The following is a 27,472-nucleotide window of genomic DNA, read 5'->3' as shown; positions in this document are numbered from 1 at the left end:
ATCAGACAGGAGGAGGTCTGACCCATTCTTGAGTGGGCAGAACTTCTGAATCTGGCAATAGACTTTGGTGAACACCTCACCCCCTCTTCAAGGGAACACAAGAGCAGGGATGACAAACTTCCCAGGTAGGAACTAGGTCACATGCAATGTAGGAATGGGTGGTATCTTTGCACCTGGAAGGCAAATATTTAGGGTATCCTTATGCCCCATAGGAATAAAACTCAGTTCTCACCTGTCTTCTTTAATTCTCAAAGAAGGCATTTACTGGTCTTGCTATTCCCAGGAAAGAATGGAGCTGCTATAAACTTCTAGTCTCTCTAGACCCCATCTGATCTGTTGTAAAAGACCTCTAAAAGTAAGGTAAGAAAACTCCAGTTTCAGCCTCTAAGTTGCACAGTAATATGGCTTCTTCATATAATTTAGATCTCCAAACAAATCAGGAAAATGAATGAGAAGTCAAGGATTTCAGTATAGATATATAATTTTTATTTAATTTAAAATAAAAATTCAATGCTCGATTGGATTGGGAGAGAATATATGATTTTCAGAATAGAGGAATTTTTCTAAATCATGAAATTACAAGTCATTGATGAGAACAGGCTTCTCCCTCCTCTAGGCTCCTTACAGAGCCTGCTTAGGAAGTAAGAGAGGTGGATCATCTTCCTCACCTCCTCCCCACCAGAACTTGGCTCTCCCCAAATCCCAAAAGAGGAACAAATCCTCCATTGCCTCTTCCCATTTCTACCAAGAGTCAGCTTCTAGCCTCTCTGTATCAGGTCCAGGGTCCTGAGATAATGAGGGTCCCTCAGTTCCCTACAGGGCTTGGGCACCTCTGATAAGAGAAACCACAAGTATGGCCATAGAGACCAAAATTGTTTGCTTTTCAAACTTGTGTAGACAGTTGTCAGGGTTCCCAGGTCCAACCATCTTATAAACACATCATAGTCCAGAGAGAGAGGAGGAAGGATGGAAACCCTGAGCGGAAGCAGGCTCCACCACTTTATTACAGCCCTACCTAAGCCCCTCTCACAGGGGCTCATAGGCAGAGAAGCCGGCAAATCTCTTGACCAGTCACTGGGGCAGCAGGGAAGGCAGAGGGCCCCAGCTGGGGAAAAGGTGATCTTTGGAGAGGTATGAATGTGCAGGTAATAAAAGGCAAGAAGAGCATCCATATCTCCTCACCCTGGCTAAGGCACCAAGAAGGAACATAGAAATGGTAAAGATGGGAAGAGAAGGAGAAAGGGTCCCTTGGATCCTAGCCTAGGGAAGACAAAAAATATGTAATGGAGACAGGTGGGGACTACCGCATGGGCCCCATGACTGTGCAAAGAAGAGCATGTGAGAAGTGGGCAGAGTCACGCCAGCATGTCCATTACCCATAATGCTCCCCTAACCCCACTCCAGAATAGGAAGGAAATGAATTGCAGGAGTCAAGGGGGCAGAATCACATAGGGTATTTCCCTGAGCCTAGGGTTAAGAGCTAAAGAAAGCAAGCTTTATATACATGGCAATTTCTATCCCTTCCTAGCCCACTCAATCCCCCTGACCAGCCTGCTCTTATGAGGGAGCAGAGGAGGGGGTTATCGGCACTTAAGGAGGGGGCTCAATTGGCCTAAAGAGCCCACTCCCCCCAGAGGAAGGGGAATGTCCCTCTACTGGTTTAGCGCAGATGCATTTTTTTTTATCACCATCACTCAAACCCCTCCCCATCTTAGGTCTTTAATAACTGGATCCCTGCCAGAGATGAGGAATCTGAAGCTGGGCAGAGCAGAGCAGAACTGACCAGGCCTCAGGTGTGGTTTATGGGCCCTTGTGAACCACAAGCTAACAAGAGCTAGTCTGCAGGTTGCTCTCTGTAAGCAGTGAGGCGATGGAGGAAGGATCGTAGACACTGTCAAATTCCTCATCTGAGCTCAGTCCTTCGTGCTGGAGGGTTGACTCAGCAGCTGAGCGGGAAGCTTTGCGCCTGAGTCAAAGAGAGGAATACCAGTCAGGGGAGATGACAGAAAGATTAAAACAGCCTCCCTTCTCATGCTAAGGAAACTCAGTTCTCCTAAAGCCTAAAACTACCCATAAGATTCCCCTAAGAAGTAGGGGAGATGGGGTACAGGATGGATACTGAGGTACTAAAAGACAACCATCCTGGCTTTCATCCAGGAATGAATGCCCACGAAGTCCCCTTTTCCCCACCCAGCTCAGGAGAGCTCATTCCCAACAGAGCAGGGGGCAGAAGAGCAGCCCATACCAGGAGTCCTTCTCCAGGGCTTTGATCCGGGCCTGGAGCTGTTCATTGACCTCATGCTGTTCCTCCAGCTCACGCTGGGCTTTCTTCCTCAGGCTGTCCAGTCGCTCAATTTCCTCTTCGGCTTCATCCACCTGCCGCTTCAAAGCCTTCACCCTCAGGCTTAGCTAGGCAGGATATCAAGTCCCCCCATTAGAAATGCATCTGCTGCTACCAAGGCCTGAGACCCTCCCCTGTAGCAATCTTGACAAGGTATATGTAGTTGCCCCTAGAAAAATGTTGTGACCATAGGCAAGTTCCCTAACCTCATAGGTTTGTCTTGGGGATTAAATGAGTTAATACATCACTTAGAAAAGGTACCCAGTGTATCGTAAGTACTCAGTACCTATGCTTACTATGCACTAATCTAGTCCTTTTGCTCTAATTTCTCTGTCCTTATAGAAAAAAAGTCTAAGATAGAACACATAAGAGGTAGGCCCTCCCCTGGCCTTCAAGAAAATGCATAGTATATACTTGCCCTATGGTTGACTGGCCCTAGCTGCCATCCTTACCTGGTCTTTCTGGTCATTCACATGCTGCCTTTCATCATCAATCTGGATGGACAGCTCTTTAACTCTCCGCTCCAGTTTTCGGTTGGTAGACTGCAGAACTGTCTTCTCCCTGAAAGGGCGGGGTAGGGGGATGTCTAGGCTGTTGCCATTTCTAAAGAAGTTGCTACTTGGCCCCGTACTGCCTCCAAGGACTCTAAGGGCTCAGCCACAAGCCCCACCATTAGGCTGGGGAGGATCCAGGGCAGATCCAAAGAACTGGGTAGACAGAGGCCATTCACATTTCAGAATTTCCATAATTCTCTCTTCTCCCTATCAAGAGAAGAGGGCTCCCGAAAGATCAAGCCAGATTGCCATGACTGAGACAGAAGATCGGGGTGGCGGGGGGGTGGGGGCAGAGGAGAAAAGTCCAAAGGGAGAGAGAAAGGATGGCTCATGTCACCTCTCTTCTGCCTGCAGCCGCTCCTGCAACTCCCGATTCTGGGACTCAAGCTGCGAGAGGCTGGCGCTGGGCTTCTGGAAGCCTTCTGAGCTGGCCAACCGGCTCTTCAAGTCCTTGTTCTGAGAGGGGACAGGAAGCCTCCTTGATTTGCACTCTACTTCCAATAGCTTTCATGGTCATTCTATCCACCTCCCAAGGTCTCTCCCTGAGACTGCCCACCCCACCCCCTCACCTGTCTCTCCAAGGAGATTTTGTCACACTCCAGGTCTTGCCGGGCTGACCTCTCCTGCATGAGCTCTGTCCTCAGCTGGTCCACCTAGCAGGGATAGGCCAGAGGAACTGGACTTGGGGAGGACTGATGATGAACCAGCAAGCTGAAACCAAGCTGGGCAGAGTAAATGGAGGGTGCTCTCTGAATCCCCCAAATTCCCAGGCAACTAAGAAATCACAGCCTACTCAAATGAGAGGAGCCATAAAGATTGAAACAAGGCCTCCTCAGTCTCACCAGGAACCAGAATCCCTTCTGAATGGAGATGGCCCAGACTCAGGTCAGTAACCCAGGCCACCAGGATTCCTTCCTCCATTCAATTCCTGGCTTCTTTCCACTTGAGGAAACCTGCCAACCCCTCCCGAAAGCAGATGAGACTCTGCAGTAGAACTAGTCACGCACCAATTCTGCAGCCAGATCTCTCCAGACATGAAAGATGGGAAGGTAGGGTTGTTTTTGAAAGGGCTGAGAGGCTCTGTCGTCAGGCATAAACATAGATGAGGGGTCAGGAAGGGGCTACCTGATCTCGGCCACGATTCATCCGGTCGGTCAGCAGCTCCACCGTGCTCTTCTCCTCATCTAACTCTGCCTCCAGCCGTGAGACTTTTTCCTGTGGCAGAGGGACAACAATTTGGGTTAATTCTGTCCCAAATGCTGGACACCACAATGCCACTCTCACCTGGACGCTCTCAGACCCCAGCCTCCAGAGATTCTTGTCTCTCCCCATCCCACAATCCGTTGGTCCCTCCCCCTGCCCAGAGCCACCATGGAGCTAGCGCCCTCTGCTGCCCAAGTGAGGCATCAAGAGGAAGGAGCGGGCCCACTTTGATCCTGACCCCTTGGCAGGAGGACAAACCCCAGAATCTGTTTCTCACTGGGGCAGCCCTATTTCCCTAATGGGAAAATAGAAACCAAAGCTTCTAAACTCAAGCCAGGCAGTACCACATAGAGACTAAGAGTGTGGGCACCAGAGCCAGACTGCCTGGGTTTAAAAATCAGATCTACCACTTCCTTCCCTGGTAGTTCAGCGGGTAAAGAATCCGCCTGCAATGCTGGAAACCCCAGTTCAATCCCTCGGTTGGGAAGATCCCTTGGAGAAGGGAAAGGCTGCCCACTCCAGTATTCTGGCCTGGAGAATTCCATAAACTGTATAGTCCATGGGGTTGCAAAGACTCGGACATGATGAGCGACTTTCACTTCATTTCACTTCACCACTTCCTAGCACAGGGGCCAAGGACAAGTGGCTTAGCCTCTCCGCATCTGTTTTCCACATCTGTAAAATGGACAAAACAAAACTACCCATTCCAAAGGGCTATTCTCAGGACTGAGTGAATGAATGAATGTTAGCTGATCAGTCATATCTGACTCTTTGTGACCCCATGGACCGTAGCCCACCAGGTTCCTCTGTCCCTGGGATTCTCCAGGCAAGAATGCTGGAGTGGGTTGCCATTCACTTCTCCATTGGATCTTCCAGGCCCAGGGATCAAACCCGGGTCTCCTGCGTTGCTCAGGTTTACATGATTCTTAAATACTTGGCACATAGCACAATATATTAAGCATTTGCTGCTATTATTACTGTTGTCGTTATTGCCAAACACAGCAAACTGAAGATCACTGTTGACTCTAAAGGGGAGAAGCTGCTGCTCAGCTCCAGCCAACGATTACCATGCAGAAAACTCGGGACTCAAAGCCCCTTGTTGTTATATTTTTCAAAGGTAAACAAGAGGCCAGAAATCCAAAATTTTATTTGACATCTTTAAATTTCTAAACAGTGGCAATTAATTCAAAGTTGCTTAAAGCACTGTAGTCAAACAAAACCCATCAGCTGTGGGCTGCCAGTTTTCTACCCCTAATACAGAAAGAGGCTGGGAGTGCCCTGGCTTTTCCCACAGAAGTCCCACCTGTGCCAGGATCCAGACCTCCCCCCACCTTCCCCCACCCTGCCTCTACACGTCAACCCCTCACCTCAAGGCTCTTGAGTTGCCGGCTCTTGTCATCCTGAGAGCGTTTTTTGTTCTCTGCCTCTTGTTCCAGCCCCTGCAGTCGCTGGACCAGCAGCTCTTTGTCCAGCCGGGCTGTGTCCCGATCAGCCTGGGATGCCTGCAGGGCCTGCCGCAGCCTCTGAGTCTGGTCAGAAGAGAAAAATGCAACAGCTCAGATAAAGTGAGGTGGAGGCGGGGTGGGAGCAGTCCACCCTGCCGGGGAAAATTCTTCAACACTTTAAATCACCTGAGTTTTTAGACAACTGATACTGAAACCAAGCCTCAGGGTGTATGATTTAAGTGGACAGGATGCATCCTGGGTATTGAGATTTTTAAAAATCTCCCCAGGTGCCCCTAATGTGCAGCAGGGTTTGAAAACGCATCAGTAGAGGATGTGTTGTCTGTACAGGAGTGACGTAAGTGCACCACTACAGTGTACAGCCCCACCTAAGTGCATGCGTGCTCAGCTGATTCAGTCATGTCTGATTCTTTATGACCCTATGGACTACAGCCCGCCAGGCTCCTCAGTCCATGCGATTCTCCAGGCAAGAACACTGGAGTGAGTGGCCATTTCCTCCTCCAGGGGATCTTCCCAATTTAGGGATCTAACTTGCATCTCCTATGTCTCCTGCATTGTAGGCGGATTCTCTACTGCTGAGCCACTGGGGAATGCATCCTCTGTCTGCATCCAGGGTGGACAACTCCCTCCATCCTCCCCCGCCTAAATGATTAGACCTAAACGCAGATCCTAGGATCCTCTGGCAACAGCTTTAATTAAGAGGTAGGCTTCCCTCATGGCTCAGCTGGTAAAGAATCCGCCTACAATGTGGGAGACCTGGGTTCAATCCCTGGATTGGGAAGATCCCCTGGAGAAGGGAACAGCTACCCACTCCAGTATTCTAGCCTGGAGAATTCCATGGACTGTGTAGTCCATGGGGTCTCAAAGAGTCAGACACACTTAATTAAGAAGCAATGAATGACCTTCAATATAAGAATACTGGGAGGGTTCCCAGTATCCTGCCATTTAGGCTTCTACCTCATCCTGAAGCCGGCTTAGCCCCCCAGAGGTCTTCTCAGCTTCACTGGCCCACTCCTTGGCCTGGCGCTGGGCATCTGCCACCTCCCGCCGAGCCTTTTCCTTGTAATCCTCCAGCTGGGCCTGGAGCTGCTGCAGGGCTTGCTTTGAGTCGTTCCCAATCTGTTCCAGCTGAGACACAGAGAGAAGAGCTTTTTCAACCCTGCAACTCTTTAACAGTTGCCTCTGTCCCTTCTCTAGGCCCAGACTCCCAAGGTTCTCCCAGAGCCTCCTTCCTGCCCCAACAGCCCTCTCTTGCTCTCCTGGACCTAGGTCCCTAGTATGGCTGGGAGTAATATACAGACCTCCTGGATTCAAATCCTGCTCTACCACTTAGCTGTGCAACCACAGGCAAGTTACTTATCCTCTCTGTCTCAGTTCCCTATCTGTAAAATGGGATAATAATAGTACATCACACGGTTGTTGTGAGAATTATGTTAATTAATTATATACGTACTCACAGCAGTGCCTGATACAAAGTAAGCCTGAAATGACCATATTTTACCAAACCCATGATACCAATGATTATTATAAGGTATACCACTGAAAGAAAAAGTTGCCAACTGAACTATAACATACCATCAATTATAAGACAAATCAATTCCAGAGATGATACAATGTACATTTTAGAACTGATGAAATAGGTGTTTGCTCCAGTTTTATAAATAAGAGTCTAGGTGGATGACCTTACTCGAAAAAAAAGCAATTTATTTCCTTTTCTTCCTTTCTCCTTCCCTCCCCTGAATATGAAATTCTACCAATGAAAATTCCTGTTTTAAGGTCTTACAGATGTCTAAGGAGGGACCATAGGCCTTTTTTTCCCCTTCCTCTAAATATAAAGTTCTGTCAATGAAGATTCCTATGTTTAGGTCTTATAGACTTCTAAAAGGAACTCCAGGAGACAGACGGTCTCCAAGGATTAGACCGTAAAGGAATGGGATGGAAGGGGTGAGCAAAAACACTCAGGGGACACAGGAAGGATGCCACTCTGCCTCTTTGGCCTTGGCTTCCCCAACAATGAACTTGAGGAAAGCAAACACCACACGCTGTGACCCCATTCCCTCCCCTGTCCACTGCTCCAGGCAAGCTTCTGTATGAGCTGAGCCTCTTCCTGAGCCTGGGCCAGCCCGTGCCTACCTCCTTGTTCAGCCGGTCCACAGTCCTGTCCAGTAAGCGCTTCTGCTCCTCCAGCTCGGCCTTGCTGCGCCTGAGCACCTCCCGCTGCTTCCCCTCCTCCTCCAGCGCCCGGTTCAGCGCCTGCTGCTCCTGCCCCAGGCGGGTCAGCCCCCGCTGGGCCTCCTCTAGCCGTGCCTCCAGTGCCCGCTTGGCTGCTGCCAGGCTCCCCTCCTCTTCCTGAGCTGCATTTAAGGCCTCCTGTAGCCGCTGTTTCTCTGCCTGGGAGAGGAGAAGGTGAGTGATGTTGGACCAAGAGGATGCAAAGCTCAGGCTCAAGCCATTTGGAGGTGAGCAGCTGGGAGGGAGGAGGAAGAGATATTTCTGAAAAAGGTGGACAATGAAAACAGGCTCCAAGATCAGAGACCATGTAGAGTGGGAGATGGACAAAAACACTAGGGCAAAGGCTAAGACATTCACACCAAAGCACACTCCAGATACAAACCCAAGGTTAACAGAGGGCTAGGGAGGCAAATAGAAACACATTACAGGCAAAATAAAAGTGATGGCTGAGTATTCCCATGTTCATGTTAGTCGCTCAGTTATGTCTGACTCTTTGTGACCCCGTGGGCTATAGCCCACCAGGCTCCTCTGTCCATGGGATTCTCCAGGCAAGAATACTGGAGTGAGCTGCCATTCCCTTCTCCAGAGGATCTTCCCGACCCCAGGATCAAACCCAGGTCTCCTGCATTACAGGCAGATTCTTTACCATCTGAGCCATGAGAGTAACAGTATTAGTCTCTCAGTCGTGTCTGACTCGTCGCGACCCATGGACTATACCTCTATCCATGGAATTTTCCAGGCAAGAATACTGGAGTGGGTGCCATTTCCTTCTCCAGGGCATCTTCCTGACCCAGGGACTGAACTCAGGTCTCCTGCATTGCAGGCAGTTTCTTTACCGTCTAAGCTACCAGTATGTAGCCAGGGATGAGAGGACAGAGGACAGGGAGGAAGCCAAAGATGTTAGCGAAAGCACTAACCTCTAGCCGCTGCACCTTGTCCCGAAGCCGAGCCTCCGCCACTTCCCCACCCTCCGCCAAGCCTCGTGCCTCCTTCAGCTGCTGCTCCAGACCCAGGATGCGCCGTCGGAATTCGTCGTTTTCTTCCTGGGTCTCCCGAAGCGTCGTCTCCACTGCTGTTCGACGCTGCCCCAGCACTGCCGCTTCTGTCTCTGCTGCCATCTGAGCCTGAGGCCGGTTCAGAGAGGTGGCTCAGACCCCGGGGCTCAAGATCGCCGACGACTCCCAGGAAAACCACCCCACAGAGAGCGACTGAAAGAGGGGTGGTACCGCCAGCCAGAGGCTTCCCTGAGAACCCCACCCTACAGAGAAGCAGTGGGTGTCACAAGGTACAGCCCGGCCTCCCCAGCCACATCCTGGCTACGTTTAAGCACACACCTAGGACCGTGGTATTTGGTCTATACATACCCATGATAGGTAATTTTCCATGCCCTCTGGCTCCTCAGCCCTCCAGACCCCTCAGCCTCCACCTCCTAAGCCCTATGCCCACTCCCCTTGCCTTGGAAGCCTCTTCACAGTCTTGTCTCAGTTGCTGTAGGGTCTTTTGTAGCTGGAGGTTCTGCTCTTCCAGCCCCCGGCTCCGTTCAGCCTCGACCCTCAGCTGCTTCTCCAACTCCCGCTCCCGGTGCCGCCCTGCCACCTCCTGGCTCTGCTGCTCTTCCTGCAGCTCCTTAAGTTCCTCCTGTGTCCGACGCAGCTCCTAGAAGGAAGAGAAATGGTGACAGGGCAGAGAGAACCAGCTTGGGATACCAGAGAGTGGAGAAACGGAAACTCTGATACATTGCTGGTGAGAGTGTGAAATGGTATGGCCACTTTGGAAAATAATTTGGCAATGTCTCAAAGAGTTCTTGGGCTTCTCTTGTGGCTCAGCAGGTAAAGAATCTGTCTACAACGGGGGAGACCTGTGTTCGATCCCTGGATTGGGCAGATTCCCTGGAGAAGGGAATGGCTCCCCACTCCAGTATTCTGGCCTGGAGAATTCCATGGACTGTATAGTCCATGAAGTCACAAAGAGTCAGACACGAATGAATGACTTCCACTTTCAAAGAGTTAACCATAAAGTGACCATATGACCCAGCAATTCCACTCCTAGGTATATACCCAAGAGAACTATATAAGCATATGATCACAAAAAAACCTGTAAGTAAAAGTTCATAGTGGCATTATTCATTATAGCTAAATATAGAAATGACCCAAGTGTCCATCAGCTGATGAACAGATAAGACTTCCCTGGTGGCACAGTGGCTGAGAATCCACCTGCCAGTGCAGGGGACACAGGTTCAATTCCTGGTCCAGGAAGATTCCACATGCCACAGAGTAATTAAGCCCATGCATCACAAGTGCTAAGCTCGTGTGCTTCAACTACCGAAGCCCACTTGCCTAGAGCCAATGTTCCACAATAAGAGAAGCCACCGCAATGAGAAGCCTACACACCACAACAAAGAGTAGCCCCCACTTGCCACAACTAGAGAAAGACCAAGGAAAGCAATGAAGATCCAGCACAGCCATAAATAAATTTTAAAATGTTTAAAAACTGATGAAGAGAAACAAATGTGGTATATCCATACAGTGGAATATTATTCAGCCATAAAAAGTAACGAAATACTGTTACTTGGTACAACACAGATAAACCTTGAGAAACATATTAGATGAAAGAAGCCAGACACACAAAAGGCTCGATATAATAGGAGTCCGATTATATGAAATGTCCAGAATAGGCAAATCCATAGAGAGAGAAGAGTGACTGCTAATGGATACAGGGTTCTTTTTTGGAGTAATTAGAATATCCTATAATTAGATAGTGGTGATGGTTGTAAAACTCTGTGAGTGTACAAAACCCCACTAAACTGTATTCTTTAAAAGGGTGACTTTTATGGTACATGAACTAAATCTCTACTTTAAAAAAACTATGTGGAATAAGAACAGATGAGTGTATGAATAAAATTAAAATAGCTATTTTTTTTCAAATGCTAAAAACCAAAGTATGTGACACAATAAATATTAGTGTGATTTGCTGATCTGATTTTTTTTTTAATATTAAAATATGATTTCTGGTTCTAATTATCTAGTAGCTACTTCTGAAATTCAGAAAGTATCATAATTAGGCTGAAAGGTTATTTATATATATAGAGTGAGTCTTCTATATAAGACATTAACTACAAAGAAAAAGAAAACTACCACAGTGTGTGGCTTACAGTGGACTGAGTTAGTCTGTTTTCCTAATGTATATGCTATGCTATGCTATGCTAAGTCACTTCAGTCGTGTCCGACTCTGTGCGACCCCATAGACGACAGCCCACCAGGCTCCCCCGTCCCTGGGATTCTCCAGGCAAGAACACTGGAGTGGGTTGCCATTTCCTTCTCCAATGCATGGAAGTGAAAAGTGAAGTTGCTCAGTCCTGTCCGACTCTTAGCGACCCCATGGACTGCAGCCTACCAGGCTCCTCCATCCATGGGATTTTCCAGGCAAGAGTACTGGAGTGGGGTGCCATTGCCTTCTCCGTGTATATGTTATAGGCTGATTAAATATTTAATAAAATGTACTTAATATATGAGATAAATGAAACAGTAGTTATTACTTTTTAGCTTTACCTAGCATAATAAATCAATTGAGATTGTCCAGAGGAATGTCCAAGTTGCCTATGTCAGCTAATATAATGAACAAACTTCAGACTATCTTTATTTGTTAACTTAATAACAATACAGTAAAAACTAGGAGTACTTCTGATTTGACAACTACCAAAGTATATTTGGTTAACACTTATTATCTTTTTCTCCACCAAAAATTTTTTTATAAGCTCAAGCTTTTATTTATCTGGGAAATCATCATTCAGAGGTATATTTCTTTACTCATTTAAAAATACAATGCTTACTGATTACAGTTAGGTAGCCTTATAGTAAATGCATGATCAATAAGCATTGATTAATTAATACTTGTTAACTGATTACCTACTACATACCAAGCATAGACAATCAAAGAAATGTAGACCCAGAAGGATTCTCAAGAGGCTGTAAATGCCAATTCTCCATAATTATAATTAATGAAAATATTTTCTAACTTTCAAATCATTTGAAATAAAGCACTGCTTTCTTGTCCTTCATAAACTAATACCAGGAATATGAAGAAATTATTTGTGTTCATTTCAATTTTATGAGATTGTTTATAAAATATCCACGCATGATAAAAACATTTAGTTCCCTGGGTCTAGATTCTGCAGTAGCCTTCAAATTACAATTTGGCTTCCCATGTAGGTCAGCTGGCCATGTACTGCAAGTGTTCTAATCCATGTGACAACACGGCTCATTGTAAGTTAATAAACCAGTGTTCTAATTGTAAATGTTGGTTTCATAAGTGTAGTTAATGAGTCCCCTCTAAAAGATGAAGTAACCCTTGCTATGATGACCAAATGAGGTTTCCAAGCTTGCAAAAATGAGCCTGGAGTTTCACAAATTCACCTCAATGTTGCTACCCATGAGGTCTCTTGGGAGGCAGCCAGCAGCCTCTGGCTATAACCCAAGCTGGCCATGGCGAATTCTTTCCATTAGAAATGTCTACAGTGAATGAGGAGACCAGTCCTGCCGGAGTGTGTGCTGCGAAGAGATAAGGCTGAGCAGGCAGGAGGAAGTCTGAAAACAAAGCAGTGGGAGACAGCACGAAGGCCCTCGTGGATGGGTGAGGCATGTGCCCATCACCCCAACCTGCCCTTCTGCCCCCCAGCTTCCAAGTACCTTCTTGAGCTCCTCCACCTGGCGAGTATCTCCAGCACCAGTTCGGGCCTGCCCTAGTTCCCTCTGCAAGGCCTCTATCTTCTCCCCAAGTTCCTCTTCCAGCTCGTCCTTCTCCATACGCAGCTGCAGGAGTCTGAGCCCAGCAAGGTGAAATAAAAGGGAAGGGGAACAGAGTGAGGCCACCTGCTGGGGAGAGGCTAGAAGAACAATGAAAACCACCTCCCTGGAGGTTAATACGCTGGGCCCCCGCCCTCAGGAGGGAGGAAGGTGGATACGGAGGGCACTTTGAGGGCAGTCTGAGAAACGGGAGAGGGAAGAGCACAGCGCTGATGGAGAAGAGCAGGGATAGAAGAATCCTGGACAAGCTTCCTGGGGGGGACTATCCTTACTGCTGCTTGGTGGCTCTAAGCTCCTCCTTGTTCTTCTGAAACATGTTCTGCCAATGCCCTGTCTCCTCTGAGGTCTCCTCCAGCTCCTTCTGCAGCCCCCGCACCAGGGCTGACATCTTCTGCTTCTCAGCTTCTAACGCTGCGTGGTCCTAGTGAAGAGGAGAGTCAGGGGCCAGGAGGTTCAGAGGCGAGAGCTAACTCCAGAGCATGGTGTGAGAGTGCAGATGATAAGGCTCAGATCCAGAGGCACTGTGCCAGCTGCACACCCTGACACCCAGGGAGCCTGGCGCAGTGCTAGTACAAGGCTCTCTTCCTAAGACACAGTCTGCCTGTCATCTAGAGGGAGTCTCCTCCATTATTTCAATCACACACGCTCATGGGACTTCTGGCCCGTACTCCTTCTCTCCACCCTTACAGGTTTCCTGACGAAGGTTTTCATTACATCTCACACGTGTCTTTTAGCAGGAGTTCCAGTGATGACCAGGAAAAAAAATCCCCAGACACCAAGACCTCAAGGCAGCCCTCTTCCCTGGGATGCCCTCTTTTCCCAGCCCTGCTCTTGTCACATGCCTGGGTCGCGTCCTGCATGCTCCGGCGAAGCTGTTCGGTGTCCCGCTGGTACTGCTGCCTCACGTGCTCCACCTCCTGGTCCCGGGAGGCCACCTCCTCCTTCAGGGCGCCCTTCAGGGCCGTCAGCTCCCGCTCCCGCAGCCTCAGCTGCTCCTCCACCCGCTGTTTCCCCTCCAAGACCTCCTCCAAAAGCTCCCGGGTCTCTATCAGGTCCTGGGGAAAGTGAAGGTGGAAGTACAGAGGTGACCATATTAGAATCCACCTGTCTGTTAATTCATTCATTCATTAATCCAGTCAGTCAAAAAATATGTATTGAGCACGTCTGATCTGTTAGGCACGTGAACAGATGCTTTCTGCCCTCTACAATGCCTAGTTAGGCTAAAGGAAATCCACCATTCTGTCTCTGGGATCACCCCACCACTGAGCCTGCCTGAAAGCACCCTAAAGAGACAGTCAGATACCTCCTCCCCATACTTTGGGGAAACAATAGATGAGCAGACTTGAGGATGCTCTTGCTGAAAGGGAGCAGAGATGAGAGTACCCCACCCTACTCCCTGGGCTTTCCCTGGGGTTTGATCCCTGGGTTGGGAAGATTCCCCTGGAGAAGGGAATGGCAACCCACTCCAGTATTCTTGACTGGAGAATTCCATGGACAGAGGAGCCTGGCGGGGGCTACAGTCCATAGGGCCGCAGAGTTGGACATGACTGAAGCAATTAATACACACACCCCCCTCCCTACCTTCATTAGCACCTCCTTAGCAGCTTCAGGACCGTGGGCCTGTTTCAGCTTGTCCTGCAGCTCCATCACCTGGGTCTCCAGCCCATGCCGTACCCTTTCACCCTGGTCCAGGAGAAGCTTCATGTTCTGGAGCCTAATAATCAATCACAGACAACATTATTGAGCATTAAGTGTCAGTCCATTTTCTAAACACTTTACTTATAGTAATTCCTTCAAACTTCCTTCAAGCATTTGTTCAAATCTAAACAATGTCTCCCCTGTTTGATTTAATACTATAACCTGCTCCCCTACAACCCAGCCCTCCTAAGGTTCTTTAACCTACTCTACTTACCACCTTCTCACGTGTTACACATTTACTTACATAATATGCTTATTGTTTACTGTCTGTTTTTCCTCACTAGAAACTTTGCTTTATGGTTCACTGATGAACCATAGGAATCTAGATCAGTACCTACTATATAATACTGATCACAAAACTTCTGCTACATGAATGATTGAATCCTCACAACAATCTGGTGAGGCAGGTATTATTATTAAGCCCATTTTACAGATTAAGAACTTGATGCACAGAGGCAAACCCAGGCAGCCTAACTCATGCACTATGAGCATATCTGATAGAAAAGGTAAAGAGAAAGGTCCCATGTTTAACCATCTCTGTCTGCCCCTTTCAGCTTCTGGAGATTTCCCTGTCTCCCCCAGCGCTGGGGGAGTCTCTGAATATGGCTGAGGTCCCCACATGGCCCTGCGTGCACTAGCAGCTGCACTCACTCCTTGGTACTCTGCTGGGCCTCCCCCTTCCTCCTCTCCAGCAGCTCCTGCAATCGGCTGCACTCTTCTGCCTTCTCCTCCAGCTGCCGTTCCAGCCCCACCTGGGACGGCTCTAGCTTCTGCCGTTTCTGGAAAAGGAAAGGAGAATGAAACAGGTGAAGGGTAGGTCAAGCCTCTCAGAAAGACCAGGAATAATGGAAATGTCTAACACCTATTGATATTCACTATGTGACAGGCACTGAACTAGGAATCTTATGTATATTATCTGCATTTAAGCCTCAGATGAAACCTTGTAATGGTACTTATACTTGTAATGGTTTAAAATATGTCCACAGATTCTTTGCCTTTCCTTTCAAAAGGTGAAACCTCTCCCCTTGTGCAGAGGCTGGACTTAGTATAGACTCCCCTGGAGTACAGGCCATCTCTTCTAACAAACAGAAAAAGGAGGAAGTGATGTGTCACTTTTAAGACTAGGTCATAAAAAGGCACTGCAGCTTCCTTCTAAGCTTCTCTCTTGAATCACTCACTCTGAGGGAAGGTAGTCACCACACTGTGAAGACACTCAAGCAGCCCTATGAAGAGGTCCATGTAGCAAGGAACTGAGGCCTCCAGCTAACCACCATTGAGTAAGCCATGCTAGAAGTAAATCCTGCAACTCCGGTCAAGTATCCTAATGACGAGACCCCCAGCCAACATCTTGACTGGAAGCTTATTACAGGCCCTGAGCCACAACTACCCAGTTAAGTGGCTCCCAGACCTTGGACACTCTGATACTGGGCGATGTTTGTTTTGAGGTAATTTATTACACAGTAATAACTGTGTGTATGTGCTCAGTTGTGTCTGACTCTTTGTGACCCATGGACTGTAGACTACCAGGCTCCTCTGTCTACGGAATTTTCCAGACACGAATACTGGAGTGGGTTGCCATTTCCTACTCCAAGGGATCTTCCCAACCCAGGGATCAAACCCCCACCTCCTGCACCGCCTGTGCTGGCAGGCGGACTCTTTACCACTGTGCCAAGGTAGAAGCAGTGTTTAAAAAAAAAAAGGAGTACAAAGCCTTGAGCATAAGACTGACCTGAATTTTAAAATTCCTCTACAACTTACCACCTTGGGCAATTCACTTCATCTTTCTGATCTTCAACTTTCTTATCATACAAGGGTCCAGGATACCTACTTTATAGGGTCACTATAATCATTACATATTACTCAGGATAGTACCTACTACAATAATTCAGCTCAATAAATGGCAGCTACTATTACTGCCATCATTATGATAATGATGAAAAGAACTGAGGTAAATAATTTGCTCAAGATTTATACAGTCAGTAAGTGGTAGAGCTGGGCTTCCCTGGTGGCTCAGATGGTAAAGAATCTGCCTGCATTGTGGGAGACCTGAGTTCAATCCTTGGGTTGGGAAGATCCCCTGGAGGAGGGCATGGCAACCCACTCCAGTATTCTTGTCTGGAGAATCCCATGGACAGAGGAGCCTGGCGGGCTACAGTCCATGGGGTTGCAAAGAGTCGGACACAGCTGAGCGACTAAGCACAGCACAAGGGGCAGAGCTAGGACAGGACTGTCCAGAGGAACAGAATGAAAAGTAGTTGGACCCCTGATGAATGTGTTCTTCCTCTCCAGGCTCTGGAGAACCCCCAAAGTCCTTCCTGGGACTAGCACACACTCTTGTCTCATCTCACAGGACACACAAGCGCTCTTCCCACTGCTTGGAAGGGCCCATCCAGGCCAAGTTTCTTCTCCCATGTGATCCTTCACCCCTCCTGCACCTCTGATCCTCTCCTCACCTTCACCTCTTCATCCAGCTTTTTCTGTAGCTCCTCCACTTTTTGGGTGAGTTCAGCCTGCCCTACCTTAGCAGAACCAGGAGAAGCCATCTGCCAGAGACACAGTGGGGAAAGAAGTGAGTCCACATCCAGATTCTGAGGCGCATGAGGCCCTAAGCCTGTCCCCTCACTCCACCATGAGAAGGCCACTCACCACCAGAGGCTGCAACTGCTCCAGCACCAAACTGACCTTCCTCCTCACAGAGGTTTCACTTTCTGAGCTTCTGGAGGATGAAAGGACAGATGCAAAGGTAAGGGGAGGCAAGGGATGGAAGAGATGAGGGAAGGGAGGGTTATGAGCAGGGAAGATGGGGAACAAAGCTAGAACAAGAAAGTGACTCTGCTGTTGGGAGGGGTCCCCACTCACCCCTCTCTCAGGATGCCATAGATGGTGGCCTTCACGTGATCCATACTGCCTGGTGGGGCGGCCTCCTGCTGGTCTCGGAGAAGGTCTGGAGTTGATTTGAACTACACAAGAAGTAAACCCAAAGAAATCGGGAGGTTGAGAAGATAAAGCCAGAAGCGTGTATGGGGTGCAGGTAGAAGAGAAGTGGCAGTTGGGAGATGAGGCCCTTCAAGCATGAAGAACGAGCCTGAAAAGGGGGTACAGAGGCAATACTTCTGAGGCCAGAGCAACAGGCCAGGAAGGATCCACCTCTCACTATTGCTGCAAACCAGATTTTGCTCGACAGGCAGCTCTCAACCAGTTGTGAGCTGTGTCACAGGCTATTTGTCACTAATAGCAGTTAATGTACTAGAATGTGTAAATGATTTACTTTTAGAATAGATTTAACTTTGTCTCAGAGTAACGTCACTCCCCTACTCACTCACATTCCTGAGTGGGAGACAAAGATGGGAGTTTTGGCCAGAGCAGCAGAGAGCCACTCATATCCTCCAAGCCTGCTTCACATCTGTGGCAGCCCTAGCAAATGCCAGTGACTGAGGCACACACAGTGGTCTGGCAAGAACGAGTTAGCTCTCCAGGCTTGTGAATGGTGATTTCACAGTTACTTCCACTTCCTTTAGAATTCTGCCCATGGAAGTATCTTGTACACGTGAATATCATCTGTTAAGCAGATGGATAAAGTGGAAGACAACATGTAGACTCTGCTATAGACCATCTGAGTCCACTAGGGGGCCCAGGGCTGGTGGGTTGGGGCTGATGAGAAGGGGCCAGGGGTTGGAAGCCACAGAAGGATGGGGTCTGACCTGTAGCACTGCAGGGTCCTGTACTCTCCCCCGTGGCTCCTCAAAACTCTGAAGGACCCAGTCCTGGGTCTGACGGGCACGGCTAAAGCTGCCTAGAGAGCTCTGGGCTGATGGTTTCGATCTGCCCGTGCGCTGGTCATGCTTTGTGCCAGGGATCCAGTGATCAGGGGACTGGCGCTCCCGTTCCTGGAGGGTGGCCCGTGGCAGCCGGTTGTCCAGGCTCTGGCTCCGCTTGCGCTGTTCAGGGGGCAGCATCCGCGTGCGGCGGCCAGTCCGGCCCCGGGTCTGGCCCCCATGGTGACTGTCAAACTTGTTGATGAGTGAGTCCACCGAAGACAGGGGGGCAGTGTCAATGGTGTTGCCCGGGGAAGTCCTCTGCGGGGCCAGCTCCAGCAGGCTGGTGCTCCTATTGTCTGGATCCATCAGGGAAGGGCCTGCCAGGGAGGCCTGGGACTGGGAGCGGAGTAGCCTTCCGTTCCAGTGGGCCCCGGGCTCCTCATCTGAGGTGCTGCCCTGCGAGGGGGCAGGCAACTCCCTGGCCTGAGAGTAGGGGCTCTCAGCAAGTTCCGAGTCAGAGCTCAGAGCTCCTGGCGCCCCTCGGTTGTTGGCCCCCTTGATCTGGACCCCAAAGGAGTCACCGCCTTTCTCTCCACTGTTAAGCACTACAAAGGGCTGCCCAGCGATGCCCTGCACGCGCACAGCAACCCCGTAAGTACTGGCTCTTGCATCCTTAGCTGGCCGTCGCCCACCACGACGTAGGGTGCCTATCTCTGCCTCACCCACTGGCTCTGTGATGAAGCGAATCTGGACTCCATGGTCAACAGGGCCCCGGGGCTCGGCCATGGTGGACGCCTGCTCCATGGATAGGAGGGGTCCTGGAAGATGAAGGAAAGAGCTTAAGCTGAGAGATTAGAAATAGAAACCCAGAAACCTCCACTTGCCCGGCTTCTACGAGGCTGACTGCCTGCCAGTTCCCTCTATATAAAATAGTGGTCCTCATACTTCATCTGAGCAGCAGCATCTGAAGGACTTGTTAAAACACAGACTCCACCCCCTCCCCACCCCGACCCTCTGCAGAGTATCAGACTCAGGAGGTAGTCCCCAAGCGTGGATTTACATTTCTAACAAGTTCCCAGGAAATGCTGATGCCGTATCCAGATTCCACACTTTGAGACCCACTGACCCAGAAGGACTTCTTTCCTCTAATACAGTCCTGAGGAGCTTGGCTTTGCCAAAAGTTTAAAGACTTTTCTTCATCTTCACACATACACATATAGCACTACCGTATGCTTCCCCCAACCCCAAGGAAGGCACAAGCCCCACATGCAGATGCCTCCAGCCCAGTGGAGAACTGAGGCCTCCGCTCCCAGAGCTCATTTTAAATACAGCAGACCCCAGGGTATGTCATCCCATTTCTGGGAGGATACTCAAAGAAACCGACAGCAGTGATGGCATCAGGGGTGGGGGAACTGAGGATAGGGGACAGGGCTGGGAGAATGACTGGCTCTCTCCTAGACATCTTTTTGTCCCTTTGGGGTTTTTTGTTTGTTTATATTATTTACTCATTTACTGGGCTGTGCCGGGTCTAGTTGTGGCATGCAGGATCTGAGCTGTGGCACATGAGATCTAGTTCCCTGACCAGGAATCGAACCCAGTCCCCTACATTAGGAAGGTAGTCTTAGCCACTGGACCACCAGGGAAGTACCTTTTGGTCCCTTTTGAATCTGCTACCTTTTGAATCTGGTCCCTTTTGAGTATTGCCTACTCAAGAAAAAAGTAAGTGTTAGTCACCCAGTCAAGTCCAACTCTTTGCAACCCCATGGACTGTAGCCAGCCAGGCTCCTCTGTCCATGGGATTCTCCAGGCAAGAATACTGGAGTGGGTTGTCATTTCCTTCTCCAGGGGATCTTCCTGACCCAGGGATGGAACCCAGGTCTCCCACACTGCAGGAGGATTCTTTACTATCTGAGCCACCAGGGAAGCCCACTCAAGAAAAGATTTAAATAACATTTAAGAGTACCAGTCCAGGGAGTTCCCCGGTGGTCCAGTAGTTAGAAGTTCATGCTTTCACTGCCGGGGCCAGGGTTCAGTCCCTGGTTGGGGAACTGAGATCCCGCAGGCCATGTGGGATGAGTCCAAGAGGCCCCAGGGCAGGCAGACTTGTCCATCTGAGGGCCAGAGCCAAGACCACCTGCAGGTCGCCTCCCTGGTCCATACTGCCTAAGCCCAGAGTCAGCAGATGGAATGTAGTCCAGGTATGTGCTGGCTCCAGGAACTTGGGGAGGAGAGTTTCTCCTCTAAGCAAATAAAAAACCAGCTTCCCCCGCCCCTTCTGCTAACCTCCACCAGGGCCTAGCACCAAACTGGAGGAGGAGCCTCTGAAGTGCCAGAGACACAAACATACCTAACTCAACCCTCCAGAAGAGCTCTGGGCCAAGGAAACTTGGCAAGGCCCCTTTCAGGCAGGGACTGTAGAAGGGCTAAGCAGCCCATGAACCAGCGGGAGCAAGGAAAGGAGGGGCAGAACTCTAGGTGAGACAGGGCTTGGAGTAAGAGCATTCCTAACATTCCCAGTCCCTCCCCTCCAGAGGAAGATACAGTGGGGAGGAACCCCTTATCAGCAATGGTTCTTCACCTTTTTGGTATTTGAGAAAACATGAAAGCAATGCACCCTTCCCCCAGGTGACAGCTCACCCAGACTTTTAGCACAGCATCTCAAAAGGTCCTCAAAGCCCACCTGTGAACCCGAGGACCCCATCCTTCCACTGTGCAGACAATGAGGAGGACCAACCTCTCTGGACCAACCAACCTCTGACTCAGATACCCAAGACAGCAAGATACTTAGTTGGTAGGACCCTATGCTGGAATTCAAGTAAGAAATAGGACCAGAGGGATTCCCTGGTGACTCAATGATAAACAATCCACCTGCCAAGGCAGGAGACACAGATTCAGAGATCTGGGAAGATCCCACATGCTGTGGAGCAACTAAGCCCATGTGCTACAACTACTTAGCCTGTGCTCTAGAGCCTGGGAGCCACAATTACTAAAGCCCAGGCACCCTGGAGCCCATCCTCCACAACAAGGGAATGAGAAAGCCAATGAGAAGCCCATGCCCCACTAATAGAAAAAAGCTCAAGAAGCAATGAAGACACAGCACGGCCAAAAATAAATAAATAATTCTTTTTTAAAAAGAAAAGAAATGGGACCAGAAAAGAAGCTACAAGGCAAAGGTATAAGTTCTCCAAGCCACTCATCCGATAGAAAAGGCTCCGGACTAGACTCCGGATCTGACCTGGAATCCTTGTTTCTGCTCTTCACTTAATGTATATTACCTTGGACAAATCACAACTTTTCTAAGCCTGTTTCCTCATCTGTAAGATGGGCATAATGATACTACCTCACAAGGTAGGTAATTGCCCAAGAGAATTAGATAATAACAATTATATGGGTATACGCAACTATAAAAATTTATTAAGTTATACACAAGATTTTTGCCCTTTATTTACTTAGATTCTACTTCAATAAAAAGAGGGCAAATGACAAGATAGTAAACATGAACACACCTAGCAGCAAAAGCCTGTCACAAAGTTGTCAACAAATGTTATCCTGCACATATGCTGCTCCTTTCAAGGGGGCCTTCTTGGCTTCATTTGGTTTACAGAAGGATGTCACTTCCTCAGAGAAGCCTTTCCTGATCCTTCCCTCCCACAGACTAGATCAGATGCACATTATATACTCCACAGATGGCCTCATGAGTTTGCCTCAGTTTATTTTTTTAATTTATTTTTAATTGGAGAATGATTGCTTTACAATGTTGTGTTGCTTTCTGCCATACAACAACATGAATCAGCCGTTAAGTATATACATGTCCCCTCCCTCTTGACCCTACCTCCCACCCCCTACCCCATCCCACTCCCCTAGGTTGCCATAGAGGACCAGGTTGAGCTCCCTGAGTTATACAGCAACTTCCCATGAGCGATCTGTTTTACATATGGTAACATGTGTTTCCATGCTACGCTCTCAATTCATCCCACTCTCCTCTTCCCCAGCCATGTCCCTAAGTCTGTTCTCTACATCCATGTCTGTTCCTGCCCTGCAAATAGGTCCATCAGTTCCATTTTTCCAGATTCCACATGTGTGCATTAATATACAATATCTATTTTTCCCTGACTTACTTCACTCCATATAACTGGCTCTAGGTTTATCCACCTCACTAGAACCGATTCAAATTCATTCCCTTTCATGGCTGAGTAATATTCCATTGTATACATGTACCACAATTATATAGTTATCGAGGGACAATTTGTTTCCTGTTTCCTCCACTCGATTATAAGCTCCTGGAGGGGAAACAAACATTGCTCTCAGCTGACTCCTGTGTCCCCAGGGCCTAGCAGATAGTAGACATCAACATGAATCTATTAAAAGTTGTATCCTGAACCAAGGAGAACTCACACAGCCGTGGGGAGATTTCCCAAGGATCCCACACAGCCATTTCTTGTTTGCCCTAGTAACAGAACCTCTTCCTGGCCTGGACTCCCTGCCCTCTTCAGTCATAATTTTGGAACCAAATGTGCCTAGACTGCGATCTAGGCATCAGATGTCATGATGTGGCTCTACCATGATAGTATATCAACTGATCTTCCAGATTCAGGTCAAGGAGTTCTCAGCCTAGTCCCAGAGAATACATAGCCCCTTGCCCACCCAGGAGCATCAAGTTGCTCAGAGGCGGAACCAAGCCTACCCCTAGGTCCCAGGGACTCCCATACCTCAATCTTCTTCAGCCCCAGAACATGTGAATCCAGGGCCAGGAGGGCTGAAGGGATCTTTGGAGTGGGTCAGAAAGCAGGGCTCTAAATGATTCAACATGGAAAACCCGAAACCTATCCGCCTTCAGTTACAGAGGACAGCGGGGCGGGGTCCAGGGAGTAGGGCAGCTCCAAGGTCTTGCGTAAGCGCCAGAGGCAGGTAAACAGTGATCGAGTGCCAGGCAACAGAGAGCCCAGAGCCTCTGCTCTCACCAGATGCCTGACCCTGCTTTTCCCACCACTGGCATGTGCCCAGGGCGCTCTTCACCAACTGGACTTGGGAAGAAGACTAGACCACAAGTTAATTCAGCTTCATCTGTCTGCCTGTCATTCCTGCCTGCGAGGAGGGGGCGGACACAGCACCTGTATCAGGCAGCCACTTCTCCCTGAGTTACTCATTAGCCTGCCCTGCCCCAATTCCATCATCTCTGGCCCAGCCATAAGCGTCTGGCTTCCAACTAGGAGTGACAGGGTCTCTGGACTCCTGGCAGAAGTGGGGGTGGGGTGGTTTCGGGTGTGCCCAGGAAGAACTGGTATATAGAGGGCCTTGCAATATACTAGATGCTATATAATTGGCAGAGGCAGAAAATGGGTAGAGGTACACTGATTAGACTCCCCTTGGAGGTAACAAGGAAAACAAAATAGAAAAGGACCACTCAGTGACCTTGATCTTTTGGCTCCTATTTTCTCATACAGGTAATGAGATAAGGTTGACTGAGGATCCAAAAAGAACCCCCCAAGTGTACTCCTGGTTCAGTCCACTGAAACAGCCAAACCTGAGCGCCAGGCTAGAGCTGCTGGGCCAGTGGGGGCGGGTCGGGGGGGAACACAATGAGGAACTGGGCCCCTGCAAACTGGCTGGACAGGTTTGAGAGGCAAGAGGAAGGGGAGGGCCAGGGAGACTCCACTGGCAGTTTGTGAAGCAGATCAGAGAAATTCCACACCACAGAGGAGGCAGAGGGGCAAAACCAGGGGCAGGGACTCTGTCCAGCTTAGATGCCAAGGCAGAAGGTGGGAAAGGAACAGGCAGGAGGAACAGAGATACGAACAGATACACAATGAGCCTGGTGAGTGAGAGACAGCCCAGTGTGCGACAGGAAGACTGTCTCCCTCTACCCCTCCCTCTTGAGAGTTTCCAAGGCTGCATTTCAGATCCCTCATAACCTGGGCCACCTCCCTGGCTCTTAGTTCTCCCCTTGCCTAGCGTGAAGAAAACCAGCGGCCCTACTCTTCTCCTCACTTCCCACAGGGGTGGTGGCAAGCAGGTCAGCCTGGGGAAAGCAGGAAGGGTTCTAGGAAGCCAGAATCCTCTTAGGGTCAGGCAAATCTCTGGATTAGCAGTCCCCTAGGGCCAGCCCCCCATTCCCAAATACCCAGGATGAAAAAAGAGGTATGGAGGCATGTGTAAGCAGCCTGTCGACTACATAGCGGTTGCTAATTATTTCCCAATTATAACAACTCCTCAGGCAGGGCATCAAAGGGGCCAAGTTATGGCTGGCTCTGGTTCCCTCACCTGCCTAAGGCAAGGAAATCTGCCTCAGAAGTTTAGTCTAGGCCCTCATGTGCACCTCTCATCCAGCCTGAAGACTTAGAGGTGCTGAATCTCCTAGTCCTGGGGTCTCCTGAGGAGCCCTGCTTATTTCCTGCACCAGTGTCTTCTGCCAGTCTGACAGCCACCACAGTCCAGCTGTTAGGGATGCCTGGTGGGGTCTCAGCGAATAATGGAGAATTTCCAAGAGGCATTGAGAAATTTTGTTAGGCTCCCAAACCTCACCCAACAGCTTCATCTAGAACCCCAGAAGTATGTGTGCTTGGAGGGAGGGTTTGACATTAGCTCCCAGAAAGAGGCCTCATTAGAAAAAAGTATTTCTACATATTTTGTAAGCCTAGGGATCAGTGCTTACTCAAATCCCTCTCTCATAGAGCACTCTCTCAAGAGGAAGAAGGAAAAATCCTCTCTGGCAAAAAAGCAAAGGAGGACAAATGTTGAAAGCCTTAGTTTCACACCTAGCAAAGAGATGGGGGTATCCTCTCCTTTTACCTCTCAGTGTCTATTAATTGCACCTGTCTCCTCCCATAGGTGAAAGGTTAAAGACTCCACACCTCAGAGCCATCTCAAAGCCAGAAGAGAGGTATCAGGGACGGCTCAGACTGGCAGTCGGGGAAAGAACCTCAGAGAAACAGCACCTTTCCACGCCCTCTCCTTTCCGTCTCTGAACCATAGACAGCAAGTCCCCTTTGCCCTACCGAGACTGACTCCTTCCCCCTACCATTCCGGTCTCCAGGAGAAATTCTGCCCCAGGGACTGGCGTCTGACCTCCAGAGATATCTTGGCCCTGAAACGCTTTCATGCCCGGGGAATAGCCTCAGCCTCAGGTGCCCCTCACCTGGCACCTTCCCAAGCACCTGCGTCTGGCACCTTAGAGCAGAAGCCAGCTCTTTATCAGTAGTACTCCCACCCTACCTTGACCTCCCCTCCTCCTCTCGCCAACACAGCACCTGTGCCCTGGGTATCTCTGATCGCCTTGACTCCCGCCCCTCAAGGGTACACCTGAGAGCTCGCCAGCCTCTTGGGTGCCCTCGCCTCCCGCCCGGTTCACTCACCCTAGTCGGGCTCGGCGCTCCCGGGCTCGGGCTCGGGCTCGGGGAGAGCTGCACGATCGGCTCCCGGGCCCTCCCCCTCTGTCCCTCCGCGCTCCCTCCTTCTTTCTCCCCCTCCCACCAACCTGTTACTCCCCTCCGGAGCTCCACCTTCATTGGCCGTCACCACCCGACCCGCCCTACCCTTCCTCCGGTTGGTCCGTTTCCCGCGAGGGGCGGGGCCGCCGCCTCAGGGACCGGGACCCGGGGTCGCCAGCCAGGGTGGGCGGGAGGGGCCGGCGGTCACGTGGGCCGGCTGGCGGTGAGGCGCGGGGGCGGGGGTGGGGCGGCGAGGGGCATTGGGAGGCCATTTTGGGGGCGTAGTGGCTGGCCGCCCTTGACCGGCCCCTGCCCGGGCGCTGGACTGGAAGCCGCCCGCCAGAGCATCTTCTCGCCTCAGCTGCTGAGCAGTGCCCCGCTGCCGGGTTCTCGGCCGGAACCTCTGTCCAGACTCCTTTCTGCCTTTCCCCTATCTCCGCATAAACCAGAATACTCTTCCGTGGCATCCTGCGGAAGATACCTTCCCGGTCCCCAGACGTCAGCAGCCCCTTCACTTCAGCTCCGTCTCCCTTTTTCCCAACCTGAGCCGGATCCCAATCTTGGATTCTCCTCCCTAATCTCCTGGCCTCCACAACAGGCCTCCATTCAGCCTGGCACCTTTTTCTTCATAGTATGTATCACCTTCCAGATTATATGATTTAATCTAAAATTCGTATTCGTCGTTTGTCTCTCGCCCTACTCTAAGCTCCACCAGAGCAAAAATCTCTTGTTTTGTTCTCTGGTTTATCCCAAATGCCTACAACAGGGACAGGCATCTGTTAGGCGCTTAGTAAATATTTGTCGAGTGAATGAATGGGAAGGGGCGGGGTGAATTTACATGGAATACGAATGACTTTCATTCTAAACAGAAGAGGATCTCAACCCCAGATTGTAAATCCATTTTAGACTTTAGCTTTTCAAGAAGAGGGGAAATTGATCCCAGAACCCTGAAGAGTAAAGTCGGGGTGCTCCGCAAACTGCAGACACGCCGGCTAATCAACTAGCTGCAGTTAAACAGCGAGAAAGCTAACTTCCGAGATTTCAATGGTTGAGATATATGAAAAAGAGATAGACTTAGTTTGCGTTGCTAGGTTCCGATATTCGCATTTATTCAACAAATATTGATTATGTACCTATTTGGCGTTGAAGAGGAATCCTGTATGCTGCTGACAGTCTAGTGCTTTCCAGGGAGCTCATTTCCCTCCCCTTCCCCCAAGCTTCGAAGGCTAGGTGTAGGTCCTGGACGGTAAAGTCCGTCTCCCGGTTCCTAGGCTGGGAAGCAAATCTGCATTCCAAGGGAAGCTTTAGGTAGGGATTAAAGTCGTCAAACTGGCCCATGCCCCAGGGTGGGACAGAAAAGAAAAGAAAAGCAAGGGGGTTGGGGATCAGAAAAGGAAGTGCCTCTTCAGGACCAAGTACCTTCAAACCCCTGGGGTGGTTTTTTAAGAGATTTTTTTTTTTTTAATATAAGATTGTTTAACTGACCTAAATATTGGGAAATGGAAATGCCTAAACTCTCCTAAGGTAACGCCTCAATCGTTAGGCTACTTAGTGTACTTGTAAAGTTAGAGTGACAAAGGAAACACCCACCCCAACCCTTTGAATACAGATTACAAGGAAAAACTGGGAGGCCTCTGAGTCATGGTGATAGTCACCTGTTCCTCAAGGAAGCACACAATCTCAGAGAGACACTTCCCAGACACAGGGGGCAAAGGTGACACTGAGGCCTTTGGAGTTGGTGATGGACAGGGAGGCCTGGCGTGCTGCGATTCACGGGGTCGCAAAGAGTCGGACACGACTGAGCGACTGATCTGATCTGATCTGATGTTCTCTCTCCTTAAGAAATGTTACACTTTGGCAGAATTTACCAGTTTATAAATACAGCAAAGGCAGAAAATTAGAGCAAAACATAGAATCCAGGAAGAAGAAATGAATTACATTGGTATAGTCAAGAGGGTAATTTTACTTTTGTGACATGGAATAGAAGAGAATGA

At 49.5% G+C, this 27,472-nt stretch overlaps 1 protein-coding gene across 2 annotated transcripts; it reads right to left on the bottom strand.

The window, feature by feature from the left end:
* Positions 1–463: 463 nt before the first annotated feature.
* On the bottom strand, positions 464–25,537 carry CGN (cingulin). Of its 2 annotated transcripts, none has more exons than XM_086392665.1 (21): positions 25,404–25,537; positions 17,995–18,869; positions 17,153–17,253; positions 16,940–17,009; positions 16,747–16,836; positions 14,945–15,072; positions 14,177–14,309; positions 13,438–13,650; positions 12,868–13,016; positions 12,479–12,611; positions 9,249–9,449; positions 8,711–8,917; positions 7,695–7,952; positions 6,519–6,689; positions 5,466–5,627; positions 4,021–4,110; positions 3,465–3,548; positions 3,233–3,351; positions 2,794–2,902; positions 2,246–2,409; positions 464–1,966 (listed from the first exon to the last, which is right to left on the bottom strand). In XM_086392665.1, the coding sequence occupies exons 2-21, from the start codon at positions 18,853–18,855 to the stop codon at positions 1,825–1,827; spliced, it is 3,585 nt and encodes a 1,194-aa protein (XP_086248791.1). In that variant the 5' UTR covers positions 18,856–18,869; positions 25,404–25,537; the 3' UTR covers positions 464–1,824. The 2 variants fall into 2 exon arrangements, with proteins under 2 accessions (XP_086248791.1, XP_086248792.1); XM_086392666.1 differs by lacking the exon at positions 25,404–25,537 and adding an exon at positions 22,761–22,853.
* Positions 25,538–27,472: the final 1,935 nt, after the last annotated feature.

This window comes from Bos grunniens, chromosome 3 (assembly GCF_055505025.1).
Source record: "Bos grunniens cultivar Pamir isolate PY7600 chromosome 3, Bosgru_T2T1.0, whole genome shotgun sequence".
Classification (NCBI taxonomy): Eukaryota; Metazoa; Chordata; class Mammalia; order Artiodactyla; family Bovidae; genus Bos; species Bos grunniens.
This window is presented reverse-complemented; position numbering and strand designations above follow the sequence as displayed.

Coding starts and splice junctions, on each gene's coding strand:
- CGN (XM_086392665.1), bottom strand. CDS start 18,855: ATGGAGCAGGCGTCCACCATGGCCGAGCCCCGGGGCCCTGTTGACCAT. Junction 8,918..9,248: donor ACTGTGAAGAGGCTTCCAAG/GCAAGGGGAGTG, acceptor AACCGGCCTCAG/GCTCAGATGGCAGCAGAGAC. Junction 3,352..3,464: donor AAATCTCCTTGGAGAGACAG/GTGAGGGGGTGG, acceptor GTCCCCTCTCAG/AACAAGGACTTGAAGAGCCG.